At 44.8% G+C, this 13,928-nt stretch overlaps 1 protein-coding gene across 8 annotated transcripts in view; it reads right to left on the minus strand.

The window, feature by feature from the left end:
• arhgap4b (Rho GTPase activating protein 4b) overlaps nucleotides 1-11,551 on the minus strand; it is a 31,330-nt gene extending 19,779 nt beyond the window's left edge. For 4 of the 8 annotated variants that reach the window (XM_090208932.1, XM_036953156.2, XM_036953157.2 and 1 more), the window contains exons 1-2: nucleotides 11,136-11,546; nucleotides 9,819-9,952 (exon numbers count right to left, since the gene is read on the minus strand). In XM_090208932.1, the coding sequence (XP_090065058.1) occupies nucleotides 9,819-9,888 (70 nt within the window). In that variant the 5' untranslated portion in view covers nucleotides 9,889-9,952; nucleotides 11,136-11,546. Of the gene's footprint in view, nucleotides 1-9,818; nucleotides 9,953-11,135 lie in introns of all 8 variants that reach the window. The other 4 variants (XM_090208933.1, XM_090208930.1, XM_036953155.2 and 1 more) reach the window with 3 other exon arrangements.
• Nucleotides 11,552-13,928: the final 2,377 nt, after the last annotated feature.

Genomic DNA, 13,928 nt, shown 5'->3' on the forward strand with positions numbered 1-13,928 from the left:
TGATACAAACAAGCTACATATCAAAATAAGCTTCAAACGAAAACTGAGGTGACTGCATTATAAAAAACAATTATTTCTTTGGCCGCCTCTCCTTCCAGTTCTCTGCTGCCAATGACTGGAACGAACTACAAAAATCTCTGAAACTGGAAACACTTATCTCCCTCACTAGCTTTAAGCACCAACTGTCAGAGCAGCTCACAGATTACTGCACCTGTACATAGTCCACCTATAATTTAGCCCAAACAACTACCTCTTTCCCTACTGTATTTTATTTATTTATTTATTTTGCTCCTTTGCACCCCATTATTTTTATTTCTACTTTGCACATTCTCCCATTGCAAATCTACCATTCCAGTGTTTTACTTGCTATATTGTATTTACTTTGCCACCATGGCCTGTTTGCCTTTACCTCCCTTATCTCACCTAATTTGCTCACATCGTATATAGACTTGTTTATACTGTATTATTGACTGTATGTTTGTTTTACTCCATGTGTAACTCTGTGTCGTTGTATGTGTTGAACTGCTTTGCTTTATCTTGGCCAGGTCGCAATTGTAAATGAGAACTTGTTCTCAACTTGCCTACCTGGTTAAATAAAGGTGAAATAAATAAATAAATAAAATAATAAATAAAAATAATGTAAACAGTAGGCTATAGGCCTATTTCAATCATATTGAAATACAGTGCCTTGCAAAAGTATTCAACCCCTTGGCATTTTTCCTATTTTGTTGCATTGCAACCTGTAATTTAAATAGATTTTTATTTGGATTTCATGCAATGGATTTACACAAAATAGTCCAAATTGGTAAAGTGAAATGAAAAAAATGACTTGTCTCAAAACATTAAAAAAAAATACAATCTGAAAAGTGGTGTGTGTATATGTATTCACCCCTTGCTATGAAGCCCATAAATAAGATCTGGTGCAACCAATTACCTTCAGAAGTCACATAATTTGTTAAATAAAGTATACCTGTAAGCAATCTAAGTGTCACATGATCTTCATATGATCATATGACCTGTTCTGAAAGGCCCCAGAGTCTGAAACACCACTAAGCAAGAGGCACCACTAAGCAAGCGGCACCATGAAGACCAAGGAGCTCTCCAAACAGGTCAGGGACAAAGTTGTGGAGAAGTACAGATCAGGGTTGGGTTACAAAAAAATATCAGAAACTTTGAACATCCCACGGAGCACCATTAAATCTATTATTAAAAAAATTAAAGGATATGGCATCACAACAAACCTACCAAGAGAGGGCCGCCCACCAAAACTCACCAGGCAAGGAGGGCATTAATCAAAGAGGCAACAAAGAGACCAAAGATAACCCTGAAGGAGCTGCAAAGCTCCACTGCGGAGTATCTGTAGTATCTGTCCATAGGACCACTTTAAGCCGTACACTCCACAGAGCTGGGCTTTATGGAAGATTGGCCAGAAAAAAGCCATTACTTAAAGAAAAAAATAAGAAAAAACGTTTGGTGTTCGCCAAAAGGCATGTGGGAGACTCCCCAAACATATGGAAGAAGGTACTCTGGTCAGATGAGACTGACATTTAGCTTTTTGGCCATCAAGGAAAATGCTACGTCTGGTGCAAACCAAACACCTCTCATTAACCTGATTCCCACAGTGAAGCATGGTGGTGGCAGCATCATGCTGTGGGGTTGTTTTTCACCGCCAGGGACTGGGAAACTGGTCAGAATTGAAGGAATGGTGGATGACGCTAAATACAGGGAAATTCTTGAGGGAAAACTGTTTGTCTTCCAGAGATTTGAGACTGGTACGGAGGTTCACCTTCCAGCAGGACAATGACCCTAAGCATACTGCTAAAGCAACACTCGAATGGTTTAAGGGGAAACATTTAAATGTCTTGGAATGGCCTAGCCAAAGCCCAGACCTCAATTCAACTGAGAATCTGTGGTATGACTTAAAGCTTGCTGTACACCAGGGGAACCAATCCAAGTTGAAGGAGCTGGAGCAGTTTTGCCTTGAATAATGGCTAGATGTGCCAAGAGACTTGCAGCTGTATTCGCTGCAAAGGGTGGCTCTACAAAGGATTGACTTTGGTGGGGTGAATAGTTATGCACGCTTAAGTTTTCAATTTTTTTGTCTTATTTCTTGTTTGTTTCACAATAAAAAACTATTTTTCATCTTCAAAGTGCTAGGCATGTTGTCTAAATCAAATGATTCTAACCCCCCAAAAAATCAATTTTAATTACAGGTTTGAAAAATTTGAAAAATTATCGGCCTACATCGAATCTCCCATTCCTTTCAAAAATGTTAGAAAAAGCTGTTGCACAGCAACTCACTGCCTTCCTGAAGACAAATAATGCATATAAAACACTTCAGTCTGGTTTTAGACCACATCATATTACTGAGACTGTACTCGTGAAGGTGGTAAATTACCTTTTAATGGCGTCAGACCAAGGCTTTGCATCTGTCCTCGTGCTCCTAGACCTTAGTGCCGCCTTTAACACCATCGATCACCACATTCTTTTGGAGAGATTGGAAACCCTAATTGGTCTACACGGACAAGTTCTGGCCTGGTTTAGATCTTATCTGTCAGAAAGATATCAGTTCGTCTCTGTGGATGGTTTGTCCTCTGACAAATCAATTGATCACTATATATTCTCTTGGTCATTCGGAAACGCAATGTCAACTTTCACTGCTATGCGGACGACACACAGCTGTACATTTCGATGAAACATAGGGAAGCCCTAAAATTGCATGCCCTGGAAGCCTGTGTTTCAGACATAAGGAAGAGGATGGTGGCAAATGTTTTACTTTTAAACTTGGACCAAGCAGAGATGCTAGTTCTAGGTCCCAAGAAACAAAGAGATCTGCTGTTGGATCTGAAAATGTATCTTAATGGTTGTACAGTCGTCTCAAATAAAACTGTGAAGGACCTCTGTGTTACTCTGGACCCTGATCTCCCTTTTGAGGAACGTATCAAGAATATTTTTTACATCTTCGTAACGTTGCAAAAATCTTCAACTTTTTGTCCAAAAATTATGCAGAAAAGCTAATCCATGCTTTTGTCACTTCTAGATTAGACTACCAGAATGTTCTACTCTCTGGTTAACCGGATAAAGCACTAAATACATTTCAGTTAGTGCTAAATACGGCTGCTAGAATCTTGACTAGAACCCTAAATGATCATATTCCTGTTAAGGCTAGAGCTGATTTCAAGGTTTTACTGCTAACCTACAAAGCATTACATGGACTTTCTCCTATCTATCTCTCCGATTTGGTCCTGCCGTACATACCTACACGTACGCTACGTTCACAAGACGCAGGCCTCCTTATTGTTCCTAGGCAGGGCTTTCTCCTATAGAGCTCAATTTTTATGGAATGGTCTGCCGATCCAAGTGAGAGACACAGACTCGGTCTCGAACTTTGTCTTTATTGAAGACTCATCTCTTCAGTAGGTCCTATTATTGAGTGTAGTCTGGCCCAGGGGTGCGAACGGCAAGGCACTGGAGTGACGAACCGCCCTTGCTGTCTCTGCCTGGCCGGCTCCCCTCACTCCACTGGGATCTCTGCCTCTGACCCCATTACGGGGGTTGAGTCACTGGCTTACTTGTGCTCTTCCATGCTGTCCCTAGGAGGGGTGCGTCATGTCGTGCCAGGCTTTTTTTACTATACATGACTTGAGTGGGTTCAGTCACTGATGTGATTTTCCTGTCCAATTTTGCGCCCACTCGGGCTTGTGCAGTGGAGGAGATCTTCGTGGGCTATACTCAGCCTTGTCTCAGGGTAGTAAGGTAGTAAGTTGGTGGTCTGTTAATATCCCTCTAGTGTTGAGGGGGCTGTGCTTTGGAAAGTAGGTGGGGTTATATCCTGCCTGGTTGGCCCTGTCCGGGGGTATAGGTGTCACAGTGTCCCCTGACTCCCCCTATCTCAGCCTCCAATATCTATGCTGCGATAGTCTATGTGTCGGGGGGCTAGGGTCAATCTGTCCAATCCAGTGAAATTCTCCTGTCTTATCTGGTGTTCTGTGTGAACTTAAGTATGCTCCTTCTAATTGTCCCATCTCTCTCTCTCTCGAAGGACCTAAGGCCTAGGATCATGCTTTAGGACTACCTGGCCTAATGACTCCCGATTGTCCCCAGTCCACCTGGTTGTGGTGCTGATCCAGTTTCTGCTGTTTTGCTTGTGGCTATGGAACCCTGACCTGTTCACCAGATGTTCTACCTTGTCCAGGACCTGATGTTTTCAACCCTCTCTCTCTTGTTCTCCATCTCTCTCTCTCTCTGTGTACCTCATCTGCTCTCTTGACCACTGAATACTCAGCTATGAAAATCCAACTGACATTTACTCCTGAGGTGCTGACATATTGCACCCTCTACAACCACTGTGATTATTATTTGACTGCTGGTCATCTATGAATGTTTGAAAATCTTGAAGAATAATCTGGCGTTAATGGCCATCTACTCTTATAATCTCCACCTGGCACAGCCAGAGGACGACTGGCCACTCCTCATAGCCTGGTTCCTCACTAGGTTTCTTCGAAGTCACCGTGTTTCTACATCTGCATTGCTTGCTGTTGGGGTTTTAGGCTGGGTTTCTGTATAAGCACTTTGTGTCATGTTTCTGCTCCTCCCCTCCGGCATCACCAAAATAATAACCACCGGTCCTGGGAATCATCATTGCGCACACCTGGCACTCATCATTACGCTCACCTGGCACTCATCATTATGATTCACACCTGGACCTCATTACCTCCCCTTCATAGGTCCCTTCCTTTTGTTCATTGCTCAGTTGGTCTTGAACCTGTGTTCATGTTACCGCGCTTCTGTTACGCTGTCTTGTTTTATGTTTGTTGTTTTCATTAAACGTTTTACCTGCACCTGCTTCTTGACTCACGGCGTCGTCATTACACTTTGACATCTGCTGATTTAAAAAGGGTTTCATAAATACATTTGATAGCCTAACATGTGCCAAATCTGATTTAGTGTATTTTCATTAGGTAAGCATTACAATAAGCTGCCTCAATATTTGCAGCCGTAGGTGGTAATATCTATCTAGGAGTTCTGAAATAATTCTTATGTTATGGAAAGATTTGGAAGGAGAAAGCTGATCCGAGAACAGCGCTCTTTTCCTTTCGTTCCTTTGGTTCTCTGTGTGGTGTTTTGGGAAACGCATGTTACATCTTCTGCTGTTGTAGGAAAGATGGATTGTTAAAACACTTGTTAAAACATCCATCACTACTTTAAGTCATACCACAGGCCCTGGTACCTTTATACACATGGTTTGGGAATGCTCTTAGGTGTCTATATTCTGGAATGAAGTAGCATCAAACTTGTCCACTGTGTTAAATATTCCTGCATCTCCTTTTATTTTACTTTTTAAATGTTTTTCTGTACTTCATTTATCTTTGTCAGATGCACATTCTTCCATTCTGACCAATTGGAATCTATGCTTCAAGATTGTTTTGATCACGCGGACATGGAAATGTTCCGGGTTGCCTCTGAGAATAGTATCAATGTACACTGAGTAAACAAAACATTAAGAACACCTGCTCTTTCCATGACATAGACTGACCAGGTGAAAGCTATGATCCATTATTGATGTCACTTGTTAAATCCACTTCAGTCCTCCACCCGGTACCCTGCCCTGAACCTTAGTCACCGTTCTAGTTTACCTCCACCCGGTACCCTGCCCTGAACCTTAGTCACTGTTCTAGCTGACCTCCACCCGGTACCCTGCCCTGAACCTTAGTCACTGTTCTAGCTGACCTCCACCCGGTACCCTGCCCTGAACCTTAGTCACTGTTCTAGCTGACCTCCACCCGATACCCTGCCATGAACCTTAGTTACTGTTCTAGCTGACCTCCACCCAGTAACCTGCCCCGAACCTTAGTCACTGTTCTAGCTGACCTCCACCCAGTACCCTGCCCTGAACCTTAGTCACTGTTCTAGCTGACCTCCACCCAGTACCCTGTCCTAAACCTAGTCACTGTTCTAGCTGACCTCCACCCAGTACCCTGCCTTGAACCTTAGTCACTGTTCTAGTTGACCTCCACCCAGTACCCTGCCCTGAACCTTAGTCACTGTTCTAGCTGACCTCCACCCGGTACCCTGCCCTGAACCTTAGTCACTGTTCTAGCTGACCTCCACCCGGTACCCTGCCCTGAACCTAGTCACCTTCTAGTTTACCTCCACCCGGTACCCTGCCCTGAACCTTAGTCACCAGTCTAGTTTACCTCCACCCGGTACCCTGCCCTGAACCTAGTCACCGTTCTAGTTTACCTCCACCCGGTACCCTGCCCTGAACCTTAGTCACCAGTCTAGTTTACCTCCATCCGGTACCCTGCCCTTAACCTTAGTCACCGTTCTAGTTTACCTCCACCCGGTACCCTGCCCTGAACCTAGTCACCGTTCTAGTTTACCTCCATCCGGTACCCTGCCCTTAACCTTAGTCACCGTTCTAGCTGACCTCCACCCGGTACCCTGCCCTGAACCTAGTCACCGTTCTAGCTGACCTCCACCCAGTACCCTGCCCTGAACCTTAGTCACCGTTCTAGTTTACCTCCACCCGGTACCCTGCCCTGAACCTTAGTCACTGTTCTAGCTGACCTCCACCCGGTACCCTGCCCTTAACCTTAGTCACTGTTCTAGTTGATCTCCACCCAGTACCCTGCCCTGAACCTTAGTCACCGTTCTAGTTTACCTCCACCCAGTACCCTGTCCTAAACCTAGTCACTGTTCTAGCTGACCTCCACCCGGTACCCTGTCCTGAACCTTAGTCACTGTTCTAGCTGAGCTCCACCCAGTACCCTGTCCTGAACCTTAGTCACTGTTACTAGCCACCTATCACCCGGTACCCTGCCCTGAACCTAGTCACTGTTCTAGTTTACCTCCACCCGGTACCCTGCCCTGAACCTTAGTCACCGTTCTAGTTTACCTCCACCCGGTACCCTGCCCTGCACCTTAGTCACCGTTCTAGTTTACCTCCACCCGGTACCCTGCCCTGCACCTTAGTCACCGTTCTAGTTTACCTCCACCCGGTACCCTGCCCTGCACCACCCGGTACCCTGCCCTGAACCTTAGTCACCAGTCTAGTTTACGTCCACCCAGTACCCTGCCCTGAACCTAGTCACCGTTCTAGTTTACCTCCACCCGGTACCCTGCCCTGAACCTTAGTCACCGTTCTAGTTTACCTCCACCCGGTACCCTGCCCTGAACCTTAGTCACTGTTCTAGCTGACCTCCACCCGGTACCCTGCCCTGAACCTTAGTCACTGTTCTAGCTGACCTCCACCCGGTACCCTGCCATGAACCTTAGTTACTGTTCTAGCTGACCTCCACCCAGTAACCTGCCCCAAACCTTAGTCACTGTTCTAGCTGACCTCCACCCAGTACCCTGCCCTGAACCTTAGTCACTGTTCTAGCTGACCTCCACCCAGTACCCTGTCCTAAACCTAGTCACTGTTCTAGCTGACCTCCACCCAGTACCCTGCCTTGAACCTTAGTCACTGTTCTAGTTGACCTCCACCCAGTACCCTGCCCTGAACCTTAGTCACTGTTCTAGCTGACCTCCACCCGGTACCCTGCCCTGAACCTTAGTCACTGTTCTAGCTGACCTCCACCCGGTACCCTGCCCTGAACCTTAGTCACTGTTCTAGCTGACCTCCACCCAGTACCCTGCCCTGAACCTTAGTCACTGTTCTAGCTGACCTCCACCCGGTACCCTGCCCTGAACCTTAGTTACGGTTCTAGCTGACCTCCACCCTGTACCCTGCCCTGAACCTTAGTTACTATTCTAGCTGACCTCCACCCAGTATTGTGCCCTGAACCTTAGTCACTGTTCTAGCTGACCTCCACCCAGTACCCTGCCCTGAACTTTAGTCACTGTTCTAGCTGACCTCCACCCAGTACCCTGCCCTGAACCTTAGTCACTGTTCTAGCTGACCTCCACCCAGTACCCTGCCCTTAACCTTAGTTACTGTTCTAGCTGACCTCCACCCAGTACCCTGCCTTGAACCTTAGTCACTGTTCTAGCTGACCTCCACCCAGTACCCTGCCCTGAACTTTAGTCACTGTTCTAGCTGACGTCCACGCAGTACCCTGCCCTGAACCTTAGTCACTGTTCTAGCTGACCTCCACCCAGTACCCTGCCCTTAACCTTAGTTACTGTTCTAGCTGACCTCCACGCAGTACCCTGCCCTGAACCTTAGTCACTGTTCTAGCTGACCTCCACCCAGTACCCTGCCCTTAACCTTAGTCACTGTTCTAGCCGGCTTCCATCTGGTATTCTACCCTGCTGCACCTAAGAGACTGCTGCCCTATGTACATAGTCATTGAACACTGGTCACTTTAATAATGTTTACATATTGTTTCACCCATTTTATATGTATAACTGTATTCTAGTCATGGCTCAGCCTATGTAACTTATTTTTTTGTATTTTGCTGGATTATGTGTGTAATAATTGTTTTATTGCTAGGTATTGCACTGTTCGCTGAACCTGTCATAACATCTGCTAATCTGTGTACACAACCAATACACTTTGATCTGATTTGTTGCTGGCCTAAAGGCTGCCAAGAAAATGATTGTAGTACGATGGAAGCCTCAACACTCACTCTTTATCCATCAATGTATACTCACTTTTTTGGTGTACAAAACATTAGGAAGACAAAGGAGAGGAGACAGCCCATTACAACATTGTTGCCCAAAGACCCATAAAAGAATGCACAACTTGTTGTATCTTGAGACGAATGGGGTTTGGCAGCCGATGACCTTACAGAGTTCCACTTATTTCAGCAAAAAACATGAAACTGCAGTTGCAGTGGGCTAAGGAATGAAAACACTGGACACTGGAGAATTGGGAAAACATTGCCTGGTCTGATGAATCCCGGTTCCTGCTGTTTCACACTGATGGGAGTACCACGGTATGGAGAAAACCACACGAGTACGTGCATCCATCATGCCATGTCAACATTGCAGGCTGGTGATGGTGGTGTGATGGTGTGGAGTGTGTTTTTATGCCACACATTGGGCCCCTTGATAAAAGTGGAGCAATGTTTGAATGCCACAGGATAGCTGAACATCATTGCCAATCAGGTGCATCCCTTCATCGCAACAGTGTATCCATATGTAAAGACATTGTTTTCAGCAGGATAATGCCCCATGCCACAAGGCTAGGATTGCCCAGGAATGCTTCCAATTCAGCTTCCTGCAGTGGGCTGCCCAGTCACCAGATCTCAATCCAATTGAGGATCTGAGGGATGAGATGGAACAAGCCATTTCCGCAGTAAAGCTCCACGACCAGCCAACTCGACACAACTGTGGGAAGCATTGGAGTCAGCATAGGCCAGCATCACTGTGGAATGTTTTTGACACCTTGTAGAGTCCATGCCCCAACAAATTGAGGCTGTTCTGAGAGCAAAAGGAGGTGTAACGCAATATTAGGAAGGGGTTCCTAATATTTTGTACAGTCAGTGTCTGGTGCGTTCACGGAGCTACAGAAAGTACTTTGAATGTGCTGCTTTAAGTTTTTCTTTTTTCTTTTTCGGGTCAATGTGTGTTGATTTCATTTGATCCCTAAAGTCCTCGGGTGGGCTGGGATGGGGGAGGGGAGTTGTAACCTATTTGTGTTTGTATGTATTCATGTTTGCTGACAGTTATTATTACTAAATAAAAAACATTTGATCACAAAAGAAGTTCACACAGTACATGCATGAACACACACACGAACACACGTGTACACACATACACACATGTATGAACTCACATGAACATACACACGACAACACAAGTTAGACAGTACATGCAGTATACTGTATGTATGAACACACACACACACACAGAAAAGTATGTGTTCTCACCTTTGATCTGGGAGTCATACTCATATAGACTCCCTCTCTGCATCCTCAGCTTTCCATGTGATGTCATCATGTCTGCCTAGTCCCTGACCTCTAACCCTGTCAATAGATCCTCCAGGTCTCCAATATGAATCTGGCTAAGCAGATGAACATGAGTGAGAGAGAGAGAGGGGGGGGGGGGAGAGAGATGAATAGAGTGGAAGAGAAAGAGCGATACAGAGAGAAAGAGAGAGATGAAAAGAGAGAAAGAAAAAGATAGAGAGAGAAAGACAGAGAAAGAGGAAGCGAGAGAGAGATAAGGAGATTTCATCTCCTTTTATCTCCTTTAGTCCTCATCTGGACTAATCGTCAAAGAGTCCTTAAATATTCAAATACAATTTATAATGCAATCACATGTTCACATATAACACACTGTTACAAACAACAGACATAACACACTGCCATATTGACCAGATAAATACTCTGGCAGTCTGAAAAGGTAGATTGGTTCCTTCATCCACCATAGTCCTGCGCATCCGCATCGGGAGACCATGAGTAATCTGAATAATGAAGGTTATGAAGTGCTGTAGGGTTAGGGTTCACACACAAACACACGCACACCCTGCCACATCCTGTACTGCTAACAGACAGCTTCACCTTGCCTTTTAGAACCTCTTCCATGTTGCTTCCTATTAAAACTAACTGGCTAGCACATGCTAATCCACTGATCCACATCAGTGGATAGACTATAGATCCTGTATATGATATGAAGAGTCTCAGATTCGTCTGCTCCAATAGAAATCCCTGATCACGCTATTAAGTAGTGTGACACACACACACACATTATGAAGCAGTGTCATGGCGGTGTTGGCTAGCTGAGCTCATGCGCAGAAACATTTGATCATGTCAAATTGCCCAACTGTGCATGTGCACACACAATATATAAAACGAATGAACACACACACACACACACCTAAACACATTCATCGGCACGATTTATATGCACATCCACAAACACACCATTAAGATATATAGACAAACACACACACACACACAGACACACGGACACACTGAAAATTCTGCACTAACATTACATCATTAATAATCTAACCATCATATTCCATCCATCATACATCAGCAAACGCAGGGTCAATGCAGTCATACACACACACACATAGACACACACACACACACACACACACGCACACACACACACACACACACACATGCATGCACACAAACAGTGTAATACATTAATTGTTCATACATACATACACACACACAAACTCATACACACGCCTCTGTCATAGCTATGAATAACGCAACCCATGACAGCAGTACCTCCCTGTGCAGTCCTGTGTTCTCTCGCTTCTTCTTCCTCTCTTCTCTTCCGCCTCTCTTCTCCTCCTCCCTCTCTCCTCTATCGCAGAGACCAGTGTGCGGATCAGACAGATTTTTCTCAGCTCAGTTCTCTCCTTTGCCTCCTCCCTCCTCCGTTTTCAAGCACATCCTCAAAACAGCCCTCCCTCAATCTCTTTTTTTCTCCTTCCCTCTATCAAAAACAGCTCTCTTATATTTCCCTATTTTTCTCCCTCTCTTTTACACACACAGCCCTCTTCTCTGTCCCCATCTCATTTTCATCCTCTCTGTCACATACATACTTAGCCCTCCTCCCTGTCTCCCTATCTCTCCCTCTCTCTCTCTCACACACACACACAGAACTCTCTCTCTCTCTCTCTCAGTGAATGTCATAACCTAAGCCACACCCCCATCCTCTCCTCTTTCCTCCTCGAGGCCTACTAGATATACCAGATACTGTCTTCCCCTCTCAGCCTCTCTCTCTCTCCCTTTTCCTCACACCCTCCCTCCCTGTCTATATCGCCCCCTCCCTCTCCCTCCATCTCTCCCTCCCATTCTCTCGAACTCTCCCTCCATCTCCCTTTCTCTTTCTCAGCCATTAAATGTTTTTCTGACGACCTTGTATTGTTTAGCTTAATACAATCACCATCGAACAGCCCCTTGTCTCTCAACACACATGCATGCACGCGCACACACACATACACTCACATACATATATACACACAGATACACACAGTGTTGCTCACTGTCTCCTCTGCATCCTTCATCTCTGCTCAGTCACAGCGGATGTGGTGAGGAGAGAAAACGCTAGATATAACACATATTTGATACAGTCATTTTCAACATATGTAGCCAACAATGGTTAATTGGCTGATTCAGATTCTCTATTGGCCCATTGCAGAGCAATTTGGTTTCAGCATAATAAAAACAGCAGAAAAAAATATACATAGTTTGCTATACCTCCCAAAAAACGTTATACTTATAGAGAAAATAAATATGACATTTTCAATAATAAGGTTAATTAGTGAAAAGAACAGCAGTATAAAAAAACAGGTCACGACATAGACGAACACTGTATAGATGTGATATGCTTTTGATTCAATTCCAGAACAATAGCATTTTTTGGCGTATTGGCACCACCTGGTGTATACTGAGGGAAACGCTAGCTATAGTGGTATCTGAGGAAACTACAAATCACTATTGCAATGTGGAGAATGTAGGTATGTGATGTCGATGATAACCCCTCAATAAAACCACAACCGAATCCCCGAGACAGTTTTTGGCAGAGGAGGCTGGTGGGGGGAGTTCTTGGAGGAGGGGCTCATTATAATGACTGGAAGAGAATGAATGGAACAGAGTCAAACGTGGTTTCCTTATGTTTGATACCATTCAATTGATTAAAGTCCAGCCATTACAATGAGTTTGTCCTCCTATAGCTTCTCCCACCAGCCTCCTCTGGTTTGTGATATGTAGTCTTGTGGATTTGACTATAGCCAGGGTAAGTTAAAGAGATTCTTTGGTACTTTTGTATACTTTTTAGCCAGTAGTTCTGAAAGCAACGCTCATGAGGCAAAAGTGTTCCCTGAAAATTGCTTACTACTACACGTCATTGCTCTCTCTCTCTATTTGTGTGTATGATGTGCCTCTTGCTAGCTGTCACTCAAATGGCGAGGGGCTGAAGCTCATTGGCTGAACTCGAATATCTAGGGTGCTGGCCCATGTGGGGGGAAATGTGGAGAAAATGGCGCAGCACAGCTTCCAGAAAAACAGTTGCTTTCAAACTAGGGATTTTGTGGCTAAACAGTAATTCTGCTCATAGATTATGCATGTATGAACTACACATTGACCGATCCAGCTCAAAGCAGGAGGTTTCAAAAATACTTACTAGTCGCCAAAGATCCGGAGCATGTCTTTAAGTTAAGTTGGCAAGTAAGTTAAATTGTTAAGTTAAGTTGTTAAGTAAGAGTTGAGTTGTATTTGGAGTGGTTCAGTGTGAGAGGGAGGTGATGATGATGGGTGTCACCAATGGCAGTGTGACTTTTGTGGCGCAGGTTCACTTCCTGTCTCCTCCTGGGTGTAAAGGGGAAAGGGAACTGTTTTGTGTACATATGCTACATATTAATCTTGTTTGACGATTGATGGTAGGGTAGTGACTGCTGAGTAACTTGTGTGTGAGTGTGTTTGTGTGTGTGTGTGCTCGCACGCACGCGAATAGCAGATATTGGTCTCTGACCATGTCATTTAGCTCATTTAAGGCATGTCCCTTTGGCCAAAGACATGCTACGACCCTACGGTGCCTGATCAGACAACTGATACCATGACATTCTGCCCCTGCACACACACACGCACACACGTCTAACAACCCCACCCACCCACGCCGACATACACACACAAAACTGCAATCTCAAGTCAAACCCTTCCACACACTATTCAGACTAGCTCCCCTTTCCTGCCCTGAGGATATCCTGGGTTGCTCAGCCATTTTGATTGACAGCTGTCACCCCCCATAAACACCTCACAGCAACTGGATTGGCACAACTGGAAGATGGGGGAAGGGACTGAAGGTTTCACTCTTGTGAATGAATATAGTAAAATACAGTAAAACAACATAAAGCAGTCAAATACAATAAAGAAAATGTATACAGTCAAATACAGTAAATAAATGAATACAGTCAAATACAGTAAAGAAAAAACAGCAACAAAAGAGTCCCATGATTGAAACTAAAGGAAGCCATAGATTTAACACACACACACCGTCCCCTTGCATAACTCAAT

The sequence above is a fragment of the Oncorhynchus mykiss genome, chromosome 18 (assembly GCF_057628025.1).
Source record: "Oncorhynchus mykiss isolate SJ-2025 chromosome 18, ASM5762802v1, whole genome shotgun sequence".
NCBI classification, from domain to species: Eukaryota; Metazoa; Chordata; class Actinopteri; order Salmoniformes; family Salmonidae; genus Oncorhynchus; species Oncorhynchus mykiss.